General features: G+C 46.9%; 1 protein-coding gene across 1 annotated transcript in view; it reads left to right on the forward strand.

Moving 5' to 3' along the window:
* QRICH2 (glutamine rich 2) overlaps nucleotides 1-14,114 on the forward strand; it is a 148,096-nt gene that overhangs the window by 35,465 nt on the left and 98,517 nt on the right. Inside the window, 2 exon segments of the mRNA XM_030208204.1 lie at nucleotides 3,238-3,318; nucleotides 9,018-9,125. Of these exon segments, the coding sequence (XP_030064064.1) occupies nucleotides 3,238-3,318; nucleotides 9,018-9,125 (189 nt within the window).

Below are 14,114 nucleotides of genomic sequence, written 5' to 3' on the forward strand. Positions count from 1 at the left end.
TGTGACTCAAGAGTATGCCTGGCATCATTCAGTTTCCTATTTCACAGGAGAGTGGAAAAGAGTTAATATAGCAGCGGATGCCAGAGGTCAAGGTTAAAGAGGAGATAAGAGAAGGGGGTAGGACTACAGCAGCAGGAAGTACAGTAGATTAAGATTGAGGTGAATGTGTTGAAAGCGTGACCAGGATCAGTTCTGTAAATCAGTCCCTGAGGAGTATGCTGTGTATAGTATCCCCTAAAAGAGGTAATTATTAGCAATGTGAGCACAATTAAAGCAGACCTCGCTCTGTGATAAAACGGTGACTCCCATGTGTCCACTTTCATACATTCTCTTCACTTGGGAAGCTAATGTGATGGGTTTTTTTTTTTTTTTTTTTTGCAGTTAGTGACTTTAAAATCTGTTCATTAGTGCCTCTGCCCTGTGTCCTCCTCCCTCCCCCCCTTTCCCAACACTCTAAGATACAATTATACTCAATGTTTCTTTCAACCTTGACGATCTGCAAGAAGAATGACATCATTCCCAAAGGACTGAGGATCAAAAATCCTTTGGCTACCTCCTACCCACCCCCACCTTGCCAGACTGTCATTGAAATGCTTTGAAGCTTCATTTATATATACTATCAACTACCACATTTGCTTATTTCCGATCTGAGGAAGAAGGGCAACCTTCAAAAGCTAATCAAGAAATGTATTAAGTTATGTCCAATAAAAAAGGTATCATCTTATTTTCTTTTCCATGTTTTATTTTGTTTGATTTCTATAGATTCTACATGGAATGTTGCTAGTCCACTAGCAACATTCCATGTAGAAGTCGGCCCTTGTAGATCACCAATGTGGCCGCGCAGGCTTCTGCTTCTGTGAGTCTGACGTCCTGCACGTACGTGCAGGACGTCAGACTCACAGAAACAGAAGCCTGCGCAGCCTTCTACATGGAATGTTGCTAGTGGAATAGCAACATTCCATGTAGAATCTCCAATACTAGCAACATTCCATGTAGAATCTCCAATAGTATCTATTTTACTGTCATAGTAATGCTTGAATGTTTTCACTTATATACACTGTCAGCTAGCACATTTGCTTATTTCCGATCTGAGGAAGAAGGGCAACCTTCAAAAGCTAATCAAGAAATGTATTAAGTTATGTCCAATAAAAAAGGTATCATCTTATTTTCTTTTCCATGTTTTATTTTGTTTGATTTCTATTGATAAACTTTCAACCTTGACCAACCGAGGGCAAAGGACCCACATCTTGTTAATTAGATGAAAGGGAATTGAAAGTGGAAACAGAGTGAAAGTTGAGTCTGCAGTGTCAACCTATGGGTGACTCAGGTCACGGAAGGGAAGGGGGTTACTCCTATTTATTAAATTCCCACTTCACAGCATTGAGATAATAAAGTGCCATTCTTCCCATTCCCATTTCAGTTTTTCCAGAAACTATTACATATGCTTTGGAACAAGTAGAGAATGTTTCTTAAAACTGGGAGTTTTGCATCTAGGATCAGCCCTTATGTATTGCCTAAGCTGTGCCTAGAGAGGGTAATTTAGCACCTAGCTTAGGCCTGTTTTTAGGTGCCTTTTGACGTCAATATGTGCCTATTTGTCTTTGTAAAATGCTACTGTAAGTGGCATAAATCATGTACTTTTTACGTCTGCACATACAATTAGCCTAATATATAATCTATGCGCATACATGTGCGTTCTGCCCAAACTCCACCCTGGACACGCCTACCAGCAAAGTACACCACATCATTTCAAAACAAGTACTTTTACACTGTCGTACTTTTATAAAAGGACTTTTATGTGCGTGTTGTGACACTGACTTTATACAATTACCCCCCAAAAAAGCTGAAGAATGTTCCGATACAGCTGTTTGGCTGGAGACCTCTGAAGACAGAGGAAGGAGATGATGCAATGCAACTTTGGTATCCTGCAACAGTTTTTAGAACTGAGTGCTCTGTAAGATGTATTATGCCACTCGTGGTACCGGAGAGAAATGTAAGCATACAGGCAGGTCCTTGTGACTCTGGGCAAGACACTTAACCCTCCATTGCCCCATGTAAGCCGCATTGAGCCTGCCATGAGTGGGAAAGCGCAGGGTACAAATGTAACAAAAATCAAATAGATACTATTGGAGATTCTACATGGAATGTTGCTACTATTTGAGATTCTACATGGAATGTTGCTATTCCACTAGCAACATTCCATGTAGAAGGCTGCGCAGGCTTCTGTTTCTGTGAGTCTGACGTCCTGCACGTACGTGCAGGACGTCAGACTCACAGAAGCAGAAGCCTGCGCGGCCACATTGGCGATCTGCAAGGGCCGACTTCTACATGGAATGTTGCTAGTGGAATAGCAACATTCCATGTAGAATCTCAAATAGTAGCAACAGTGAAGGAGTGGCCTAGTGGTTAGGGTGGTGGACTTTGGTCATGAGGAACTGAGTTCGATTCCCACTTCAGGCACAGGCAGCTCCTTGTGACTCTGGGCAGGTCACTTAACCTTCCATTGCCCCATGTAAGCCGCATTGATCCTGCCATGAGTGGGAAAGCGCAGGGTACAAATGTAACAAAAATAAAATAGATACTATTGGAGATTCTACATGGAATGTTGCTATTCCACTAGCAACGTTCCATGTAGAAGGCTACGTGCAGGACGTCAGACTCACAGAAGCAGAAGCCTGCGCGGCCACATTGGTGATCTGCAAGGGCCGACGTCTACATGGAATGTTGCTAGTGGGTTCGACTCCCACTTCAGGCACAGGCAGCTCCTTGTGACTCTGGGCAAGTCACTTAACTCTCCATTGCCCCATGTAAGCCGCATTGAGCCTGCCATGAGTGGGAAAGCGCGGGGTACAAATGTAACAAAAAAAAAAATACAATGATATTCCACTGCAGGAAGGAGTCAAGTGCATAAGCAGCATGTGATATAACATCATTGAAATCCTACTGCAACGCAGTGTGAGCAGTCAGTAATGCAAAGGCATGGTTAGATGTTGAATTGTTTTTTCACTATGTACAGTCCATTGGCCATTATTAAGCTGGATTTGGGAAAATCCACTGTTTATTTCTTGGATAAGCAGCATAAAATCTGTTTTACTCTTTTGGGATCTTGCCGGGTACTTGTGATCTGGATTGGCCACTGTTGGGAAATTGGATACTGGGCTTGATGGACCTTTGGTCTGTCCTAGTATGGCAATGTTTATGTTCTTATGCTGAACATTATCATCTGTTTGTGTCCAGGAACATCCCGGTGAACTGCAAAGACAACGTGATGAGCTGGAGAATCAACGCATGGAACTGGACAACATGCAATTGTTCCTAGTACGTGTATTAGCTAGGAGACAGCAGCGGTGTATGAATGAGAGCTGTTCTTATAGCCCTAACTGTACTACCCCTACATGGCAGAAGGCGAGCTCCAGTCAATGCTTCACATTAATGCAGTGGCTTACTGGTGGGGGTGGTCTGCCCCAGGTGCAAGCGGCAGGAGGGTGCAGGGAGCAGCTGTGTGGCTGTCAGCTCCGCTGGTTCCTGCTCCCTCTGCTGTTACTTCCTGTTCCGGGGCAGAGGGAGCAGGAAACCAGTGGAGCCGACAGCTATGCAGCTGCTCCCATCAGGTAGGAAAAATGCACCGGGGAGGGGGCTTGAAGATGATGCGCCGAGGGGAACGCTGTGCCAGGGGGGTATCGTGCTGCACCCGGTGGGGGGGGGGGGGGGGGGGGACGCCGCTGCAGCCGTGGGGGTGGGGGTGTGTGTGCACAGCGGCTATCCGCCCCGGGTGGCAGCTGACCAAGGAACACCACTGCATTAGTGATTCCCAAACCTGTCCTGGAGGAATAATCTTAGAGGATCAAACATATAAACGGCGAGTGACCGTACTCACTCGCAAATGCGCAGTAGAGACTTCCCTCTCTGCCCCGCCCCTGCGTCAGTATGTGATGATGGGGGCGGGACAGAGAGGGAAGTCTCTACTGGCATGCTGCAGACGTCGGAACCGCTCCCCCTCCCCCCCTCCCCCGGAGTCGCTGCCACCGCCCCTCCATCTGGCCGAGCACTGTGAACTTACATCACCACGCAGCAGCAGGCACATCAGCAAAGCTGCCGTCGGGCTTCCTTCTCTGCCTTTGTCCCGCCCTCGCCGACGTTACATCACACGAGGGCGGGACACAGGCAGAGAAGGAAGCCCGCCCTGAAGGCAGCTTTGCTGATGTGCCTGCTGCTGCGTGCTGATGTAAGTTTACAGTGCTGCTCGGGCCGGGTGGAGGGGCGGCGGTGGCGACTCCGGGGGAGGTGGGGCGGCACCGACCTCGGGGGGGGGGCTCGGAAACCCCCCCCATTCCAAAAGTAGCCCGTTTTCAAGGGCTCAACGGCTAGTGTGTATATAAATCAATCTCATGAATACTCATTGAGGATATTCTGAAAACCTGACCGGCTGGGGTTCCCCCAGGACAGGTTTGGGAATCACTAATGTGACGCATAGACTGAAGCTCTCCTGCTATTTTGGGTGAGCCAGAACCCAAAGTGGGTGGGCACATAATTCACCCCCAATCCCCTCCCCAGCCTCAGAGACTCCATCAAATAATAAATACCTGAGCTGGAGGGAATCTCCAAGGACCGCCAATTAGTCACTCCTCTACTTGCTACAGCCGGCAGTGCTGACCACGTGCTGCTGTCGTGCCAACCTTCCACCCCCTCCCATGCATAGTTTTCATGCATGCATGGGGGGATGGGCAAAGAAGCAGCATATGGACAGTGCCGCTGGCTGCAGCGAGTAGGGGAGCGGCTTGTTCTGGACTCTGGAGGACTTCTTAAGCTAGCAGAGTTTGGGGATTCCCTCCAGCCCTAACAAGGGTGCTAGAATTTTTGGTGGGCCTGAGCCCTAAGAGGGTGAGCCCAGGCCCACCTGTGGCTATGCTACTGGTTAAGAGTGCACACTTTTTCTTAAAGAGGGTGCATTATTTGCACATAATGTGCACCCTCTTGAGGTGTCAGTTAAGTGCTCGACTTTTCTTGTTTCATATATGTCACTAATATAAATACAGTGCAATCCGCTTAAGTACAAGGGTCTGGGACCAAAGAAATGCATGCAGTTAACCGGAGCGTGCACTTAGCCGTTGTGACCCAAAGAAGCTTGACATCTGATAAACATATGTACAGTACTGTTTATTATACGTACAGTATACAGTCTCCGTTAACAGACATTAGGCTTACTTGAAGTAATCAGTCATAGTCCTCTGTACACTATTGTGTCTGTGAGTTCCATAGACTACGTCTGCCAGTAAAAACTGTCATAGCACTGACATCCAGTGACCTCCAGATAGGCCCGCACGGTGTTGAGACTCTCTAGTGCTCTTTCAAAAGTGACAGGAGGTTGTTGAATTTTGTCAGCATGTGCCTCGCTGCTCATTTCATCATCTGTTTCTTCATCAGCCGTTGCCTGCGTGTAGGGGCATATCTTGACATCAGTACTGTCGTCAGCTGTTTGTAGATCGTAATCAACAGCTGTGTAGTGATATAACTCCTCTTCAGTTATACCGGCTGCGATGTCAATAGCCTGTTCATTTGACGCGTTTGCAACAGCTGCATCTGTTTCGTCCCTCTCCACATCCTTAACAAAGCTTGCCTGCTTGTAGCAGTTCACAATGGTTGCCTGTGTAACATGATTCCATTCTTCTTTCTGCATATGTAGGGAATCCAGCAGTGATAGATTATGAGCCACTTCAACATCACGTTTATCCATGCCAGTCTGGTCATCCATAACACTCATCAGACAACGTAGCACAAGAGCCCAATAATGTCTTTTGACATTGGTTATTATGCCCTGATCCATAGGTTGGATCAGAGAGGTAGTGTTTGGTGGCAGGAAGACCACCTTGACGTTAGACAGCCTGACATCATCACTGTGTGCAGCACAATTATCACAAAGCAGCAAAATCTGACGCTTTTGTGTCTGCATTCTAGTGTCTAACTTCTTTAGCCACTGCTTCCAAATTTCCCCAGTCATCCATGAATTTGCATTAGCCTTGTATGACACAGGAAGTCGCTTAACATTCTTGAAGCAACGGGGCTGTTTGCTTTTTCCAACGATGAATGGTTCCAACTTCTCGCTCCCATCCATATTGCAGCAAAGGAGGATCGTCAGTCGGTCCTTTGACGTTTTACTTCCTGTAGTTTCGGCTTGTTTGAATGCAAGTGTTCTATCAGGAATCACTCACCAGTAGAGACCGTTTTCGTCAGCATTGAAAATGTCACGAGGTGCAAACTCGTTCAAGATGGTAGGAAGAACTGAAACAACCCAATTTTCAGCACCAAAGTCATCAGCGTCTTGTTTTTCACCATGCTGTTTCTTGAATTTTATGTTGTTCCTCTCCTTCCATCTTTCCAACCATCCAACAATGGCTTTGAATTCAGTTAGTCGAAGACTTTCAGCTAGCTGATTAGCTTTCTCCATAAGCAGTGGACCACTGACAGGAAACTGTGTGCTCCTGACTTGAGAAAACCACCGAAGAAGAGCATCTTCTACATCCTCAGCTTTTCCCGCCCGTTTACGTTTCCTGTGTGGATTTGTATTGTTTTTCCAGTCTTCCAGAAGCTGATCTTTCTGCTTCAAGAAATGTGAAATTTGGGATTGACACCATATTCTTTAGCAATAGATGCTTGACTTTGTTTGTTTGTTTTCTAATTTTTTTAAGAACTTCTATTCGTTCAGCCAGTGTTAAAGTCTTACAGTTGCACGACGACGACGACTCCAGTGTACACTCTAACAACTTTCTTTCGCTTATTCTGCCTGTGGCAGTTAACCAATGAGATTTCAAATTTATCGCCCCTTTGTCACATGCGAATCAGCTTCCATATTCTGTGCGTGTGTTTATGCGGAGTCTTTCCTGCAGAGGAACGGTCTTGAACCATGCATATAAGCGAATCTTGCATTTATCAGTGGTGCGCTAAACCGAAGTTTGTCCCCATAGAAATTGATGGTGCCAAAAACGGGACCGAAGTATGGCATGTAGTTAAACAGCGCATGCGCTTATCCGACGTGTACTTAAATGGAGTGCACTGTACAAGGAACAAGAATGTAGCTGTATGATTGTTCACCTTTGAACAGAAATTTAAAATTTACAAAACATTTTTTAAAAAAAGCTAACAAAGGAATAAATGGAACTAAAATATCACGAGTTTTTTTAAGACAAACACCAGCGAAAGACACCAAAATTATAGTAAGCATTTGCAGTGGCGTACCAAGGGGGGGGCGGTCCGCCCCGGGTGCATGCCGCTGGGGGGGTGCCGGGCACCTGTTGGCCGAGTCCGCTCGTTCCCTCCCTGCTGCTCCCTCTGAGCGGTCGTCATGCGTTGTCATGCTTCCCACTCTAACGGACCATTAAGCCTTCTAGGGGCCATAGTTTGAAGTTTAAAGATCCATTTCTGTTCTTTTTGATGAAAGTGGGAAATATCCCCCCCCCCCACTCCGACATCCATTATCTAACAATTGTTCAATAACAAAACAACGTAGTTGGTCAAAAGAATGTTGCAAAGAGAATCGATTGATAGCCAGTGCAATGACCAAAGTACTGGTGACACGTGTTCAAACTGCACACACCAGCTAATAACCTGGTTGCTGCATTCTGGATAGTCTGCAATTCCTGAATTCTGGATTTACATATTCCCAGATACAGTGCATTGCAGAAATCAATCCGAGAAATCACCAGACTTTGGAGCACTGATCAGGGCCGTGCCAACACGGTAAGCGAGGTAAGCATGGCAGGAGGGCGCCATCCTCTGGGGGGCGCCCCGCCGCACCATGCTTACCTCGCCCTCTTCTCCCCAGATCCTTTTCCTTTTTTTGTTTAAATTTACCTCTGTCCGGCGGCGTAGCATCAGTGAGAAGGAGGCAGCGCTCCCCCGCCCCGATGCGTCTACTAGTCTTCCCTTCGCTGTGTTCCGCCTTCTTCTGACATCAGAAATGATGTCAGAAGAAGGCGGGACACTTAGCGAAGGGAAGAAGACTAGTAGACACATCAGGGCGGGGGAGCGCCGCCTCCTTCTCACTGACGCTACGCCGCCGGACAGAGGTAAATTTAAACAAAAAAAAAAAGAAAAGGATCTGGGGAGAAGAGGGTGGGCAGTGTAGTGATCGTTTTCGGGGGGGGGGGGCGGCGGCGCGGTGCCAACAGGGGGGTGCCGGAGGCGCCAACTGCAGGGGGGCGCCGGAGACCCTAGGCACAGCCCTGGCACTGATCTAAAATCAGTCCTCGGTAACACTGGTTTAAGCCTGGTTCATAGATGTATCTGAAAAAATGTACACTTCATTCAAAATCTGACCCTGCATCAATAACTGTGAGTCAAAAATCACCCCCAACACACACATTTTACTCCTCACCGGTACCTCAAGATCTCACCAGCTTTCACAGATTGACATTGGAGCAACTCTTCATCCTGCCCTACAAACGTCGATTCAGATTTTCTTAAATTTTAAAGCTAACCTATTCTTCCACATCCACTCTCCCACAGTAGCCATACGCACCTTCAATCTCTCGCTCAACTAAGTCAGCCCCCCTTGTACAGGGAAAAAAAGAAATTGAACGTCATCTTCATCGGCATTTACACCAGGTTTTCATTGGCGTGAATGGCGTGAATGGCCGCCACTAAATATAGTCGCAGAAAATGGGTGGCGTATTCTATAAACTGTGCCTAACACTTAGGCATATTCTATAGACAGTGCCTAAATTTAGGTGAGATTTATAGAATACGCCTAAGTGTATTTTTTTTTCGGTGCTGATTTATTAGGTGTGATGTATAGAATCTAGCCCTTAATGCTTTCAGATTATTAATATGATTAAATGGGCAAGCATTCATGCTTTCAGACTATTGAAAAATCAGCTGATGCAAATTCAGCAAACCTACCATGTTAATCCCTCCTTGAAAATTTACCCCACGTGTCTTATATTCCATTAGATGCATGTGTGCACCTGGGAGTAAAATGGCGGGCTGAATTAGTGGTGAAATCTATTTGCTTCTGTTTTTAGCAAGAACTTGATGAGAAGCTGAAGCTCTACCCTGCTCCAAATGAGGTGAACAACATGGTGCGCTGGGAAATCCTGCAAGAAACATTGCTGCCAGGCTCCACAAAGAAGGTAAGTCCAGTCTCGATCAAGGAGTGCAGGGCTCTGAAACCAGGAAGAGAAATGGGGAGAGTGAAGAAGAAAGTTCAAATGTATACAATTAGGGACCCTTTTACTAAGCCGTGTAGGCGCCTATGCGCGCCCAAAGCGCATCAATCCAGAGTTACCGTCCGGCTACCACGTGGCCCGGGCAGTCGTTTCATTTTTTACTCACGTCTGCTACGTCTGTGCGTGCCCAAAACCTGCACCTACACTACTGCACCTTAGTAAAAGGACCTCTTAGTATAATACCAATGAAACACCTAATAAGCATGCATAGGAACTTTCAAATCAAACATAAATGACAAGAGACCGACTCACCCGCAAATTCGCAGTAGAGACTTCCCTCTCTGTCCCGCCCCCGCTTGAAGACGTGATGACGTCAGAGGACGGAACAGAGAGGGAAAGAAACGCTGCGCTGAGGAGTGGACCTGGAACACAGAAGGGGAGGGAGGGAACTGCTGAGGTTGCTACCACTCCCCCCCCCCCCCCCCGAGGTCGCCGCCGGCCCCCCCCTCCACCCAGGCCGGCCCCTCTCCTCTACATTGAACTTACAGCACCGAAACCGCAGCAGGCAGATCGCCTCCTGTCGGCCTTCCTTCCCTGCCTGTGTCCCGCCCTCGCCAACGTTATGTCACACGAGGGCGGGACACAGGCAGGGAAGGAAGGCCGGCGGGAGGCGATCTGCCTGCTGCAATTTTGGAGGTGAGGCAATGTAAGCTCAGTGGAGAGGAGAGCCCCGGCCCGGGTGGAGGGGGAACGGTAGCGGCGACATTGGGGGGAGCGGGGGGGAAGGGTGGCGGCGACCTCGGGGGGGGGGGAGGGAGGGGAGGGCAGGAGAAATGCTGGACATGGACATGGATGCAGGTGAGGGAAGGAGAAATGCTGGGCATGGATGGAGGTGAGGGAAGACAGGAAGATGCACATGGATGGATGGATGGAGGGGAGGGTACAGAGGAGAGGGAAGGGGATATAGGAAAATAACTGGATGTGAATGACAGGGGAGGACAGGGGGTAAGAATGAGAGGGAAGGACATGGGGTAAAAGAGAATCGCTGGCCATGGGTGGGGACGGCAGGGGAGAGAGGAGAGCTAATGGATATAGATGGATGGAGGGGAGGGCAGGAGAAATGCTGGACATGGATGGAGGAGAGGGAAGACAGGAAGGAGATGCACATGGATGGAGGGGAGGGGAGAGGGCAGGGGACAGAGGAATTTTGCCAAACAAAAATCTCGCCCGTTTAAACGGGCTTAACGGCTAGTAAGATAGATAAAATGCTAATGCACTTCCTAAAATACAATAAAACATCTTACTATGTAGCCAAGGGGCCAAGTGCAGAGATATATAGACAGGACAAGATGGGTAGAACAAAGTTAACTGGGATAAATGGATGGGTGGCTCAACTGAAGGCAAATTATACATTCAGTTGAATAAGATATGAGGGGCTGCTCTAAGTTACAGGGTGTGGGGCAAGCTAGCCCAGGTGCGGAGTGAGTGGATGGTCAGTCACCACATGTATTAAAGGCTATTCCATTGTAATGCATCATTTATCAAGGGTGTTCAGCCCCAAAATTGTCGTCTTATTTAGTTTGTCGTGTCATTTATGGGAATTTTTGTTTTGTTCGGGGGTTCTTTAACATTTTTATTTTTCAGGAGCAACATCATTAATAGAGCGCACTGTTCCCAAAGAGTGTTCACTATTCACAAGGACCGTGCACAATTTCTCAATAGTGGACACACTAGTGGAAGAGTGTCCACTATTTCCAACACAGGAAAGAAAAACAAAATGTCTGTTTTTTCCCTGTCATTTCAGGCAAAAAAAACCAAGCAAACCACAAAATCGCATGCAGGTCCCCTACCACTTATAAAATGTTACCACACGGTTTCCTCTCTTGAACGCTTTGTTTACATGTTATAGCACTGAGTGGAATCCCTAAACCATGTGCTGCCTACTTATTAATGGCAGAATTGCATCTCCTATTCACAAAGACCAACAAAATCCAGATATGGGGAATTCAGTAAATGGTTTCCAAAGTTAGGCGCAAAAAAGATTCGCAGTAAGCTAGTATTCTGGAAAGGGCGCTCTGTGCGGATCTTAGCACACGTCTCGCACAAGCACTTATGCCTGCTAAAACCTGATATAAATGCTGTCACCCAACTAATGGGATTTAGACGGGGTTCTGCCTAAATTCTGGGAACGCCCCTGATCTGCCCGTGCCTCTCTCATGGCCTCGTCCTCTTTGGAGTTGCACACTATAAAATTTAGGTAGTTATAAAATAATGCTCAGGGCAGATCCGTGCCTTAATTCCGTATGACTGCCAATGAAATGCTGTTTAACACCAAGTATTGATTTTTAACATCAGTTAAGCCAATTAGGGCACAGATCTGGAAGCCACGCCTGAAATTACACACCCAACTGGGCAACCTATATAGATCCGGGGAACAGTTTTCATATTAATCAGCTTGCTAGGTAATTTTTCTAAGTTTCACTCATTTTAAATGGGAGAAAGAAAGTGGCAAGGAAGGAGAGGATGCTTCTAGACTACCCCAAGGTTATCAATAGAAATCAAACAAAATAAAACATAGAAAAGAAAATAAGATGATACCTTTTTTATTGGACATAACTTAATACATTTCTTGATTAGCTTTCGAAGGTTGCCCTTCTTCGTCAGATCGGAAATAAGCAAATGTGCTAGCTGACAGTGTATATAAGTGAAAACATTCAAGCATTACTATGACAGTCTGACAGGGTGGGAGGATGGGGGTGGGTAGGAGGTATGCATGGGGACATCAAAGCATATCATTGATATTCTAACAGGATGGGTGTGGATAGGTGAGGGATGGGGTGATCAACAGAGAAATACAGCTTTTTTGGTTTATAATGGGCTAGGAACCCCAGATCCTTGTTAAGTCCTTTCTGTTGGGTATTAAAATATTCAATCATTCTGACTTCAAAGGTCTTACGTTCTTGTATGGTTTTAAAGTTACCTTTCAGGATTCTCACTGTGAAGTCACTGGTACAGTGTCCTGGTCCTGTAAAATGCTGACTAACAGGGGTGGGAACCCTACTGGCACCAGTATTGTTCATGTGATGTCTATGTAAATTGAATCTTGTCTTAAGCATCTGGCCTGTTTCTCCAATATAGCATCCTTCGTTACATTTTTTACACTGAATGATATATACCACAATTGAAGATGAGCAAGTGAAAGATTCCTTTATGTTGAATATTTTTCCTTTGTGGATGACTGTGGGGTCCTGTGAAATATTTTGGCATAGTTTGCAACTGGAGTACCCCAAGAAACCGGAATGAGTTCTACTGATTCAGTTTGGCTCTTAGATTTGTTGAATTGGAGTACCTCCATGTGTGCTGATGTTGAACCAGCATCAGCTAACAGAGCTCTCTCAAACCAATATTTTTTTATTTTTTGTGGACCATCAGATGGTGGATGCATACATATTCTGGACTCTCTTGTCAACACCTTCAATCGTCATCGGTCCTGTTTTATACATGTCTTCATTTCAGTCATTAAAACATCATGGAAAATCTCATATAAACTTTCTTGCCTTTTATTCCTTACTAGTGGAACGAAGCCTGTTTCCTCAACAATGAAATGGGCCCTAGGAAGCCTATCTTGTAAGCGATTTTTTTCTCTCTCCCTTGCCCTCCCCTCCATGTCCAGCGATTCTTCCCTGCCCTCCTCTCCATGTCCAGCGATTCTTCCCTGCCCTCCCCTCCATGTCCAGTGATTCTCCTGTTCCCTGCCCTCCCATCCGTGTGCCGCGATTCTCACAGGACTCACAGAAACAGAATCCAGATCAGCGAACGCGCCGGACTCGGACACCGGCGCTGAAGGGGACTTCGGCTGGTGGGGGTTGGGGACCCCTGCCAGCAAAGCTACATGGGTGGTGGGGGAGGGTTGGCGGTGGCGGGAGGTTGGGGGTTGGCAGCACCAGGGGGGCTAATATGTGTCCCCTCATCTCGGGCTCTGGACCTACCTCCCGCCGAAGTCTGGCTTTGCCCCTGATACAAATAGTGGTTTGAGAGAACTCTGTTAACTGATGGTATTGGTTGACCAGCTCCTCTATGGTTGTTTGATTTGACCACAGCAAATAGTTGCAGATGTTGAAACAGCAGAATAAGGATGATAAAGAAAAGAAAAAAAATGATGCCATGCTCACCACTGGCAAGGGATTACATGGTCAAATACTAAAACTAGACTACAAAACAACATCACTGTCATCATGAGACCAGACCATGCCAGAAGCGCTCCCTAATAAGCCAGATGGTGCCTAAGCTGGCTAGTCTACACTAGGAACAAACACAGAGAACTAGCAGAGCTATGCACAGGCTACAAGCCAGACGGTGCCTAAGCTGGCTAGTCTACACTAGGAACAAACACAGAGAACTAGCAGAGCTATGCACAGGCTACAAGCCAGACGGTGCCTAAACTAGCTAGTCTAAACAAACATAGAAACTCACACAGAGCAAACACTGAAACTGTGTACAGAGCACTCTATACACCAGGACCTTTAGATGAGATGCAAAGGCCAGGACTGTAGTCTCCAAGTGATTAATAAAGCCCTTCAACACCAGAGCCACAGCTGCAGCAATCACCTTGCAACCAAACAGAGGCTTGACACACAGAGCAGTCAGCCCATAGGAAGGAACAGCGGGAGCCATCTTGGATACTGGCAAAGAGGAGGAGGCGGCAGCCATCTTGGAAGAGGCATAGCCCACACAGGTGAGGTTCAGTAGGGCAATCAGCACACAGAGCCAGAGAGAACCTAAGACAGACACAGACACAGAGACAAGCAGAAGCCAGCACAGACACTGACTCCCAGAAACAGGGTAAGTCTGAGGGTTGTCACGGCCACGGACGTGACATTCCAGGTCTCTCTCAGCCAATCACAGCACGTTTAGCTGTTACCAGTATCAGCTAAACACGCTGTGATTGGCTGA

This window comes from Microcaecilia unicolor, chromosome 6, assembly GCF_901765095.1.
Source record: "Microcaecilia unicolor chromosome 6, aMicUni1.1, whole genome shotgun sequence".
NCBI lineage: Eukaryota > Metazoa > Chordata > Amphibia > Gymnophiona > Siphonopidae > Microcaecilia > Microcaecilia unicolor.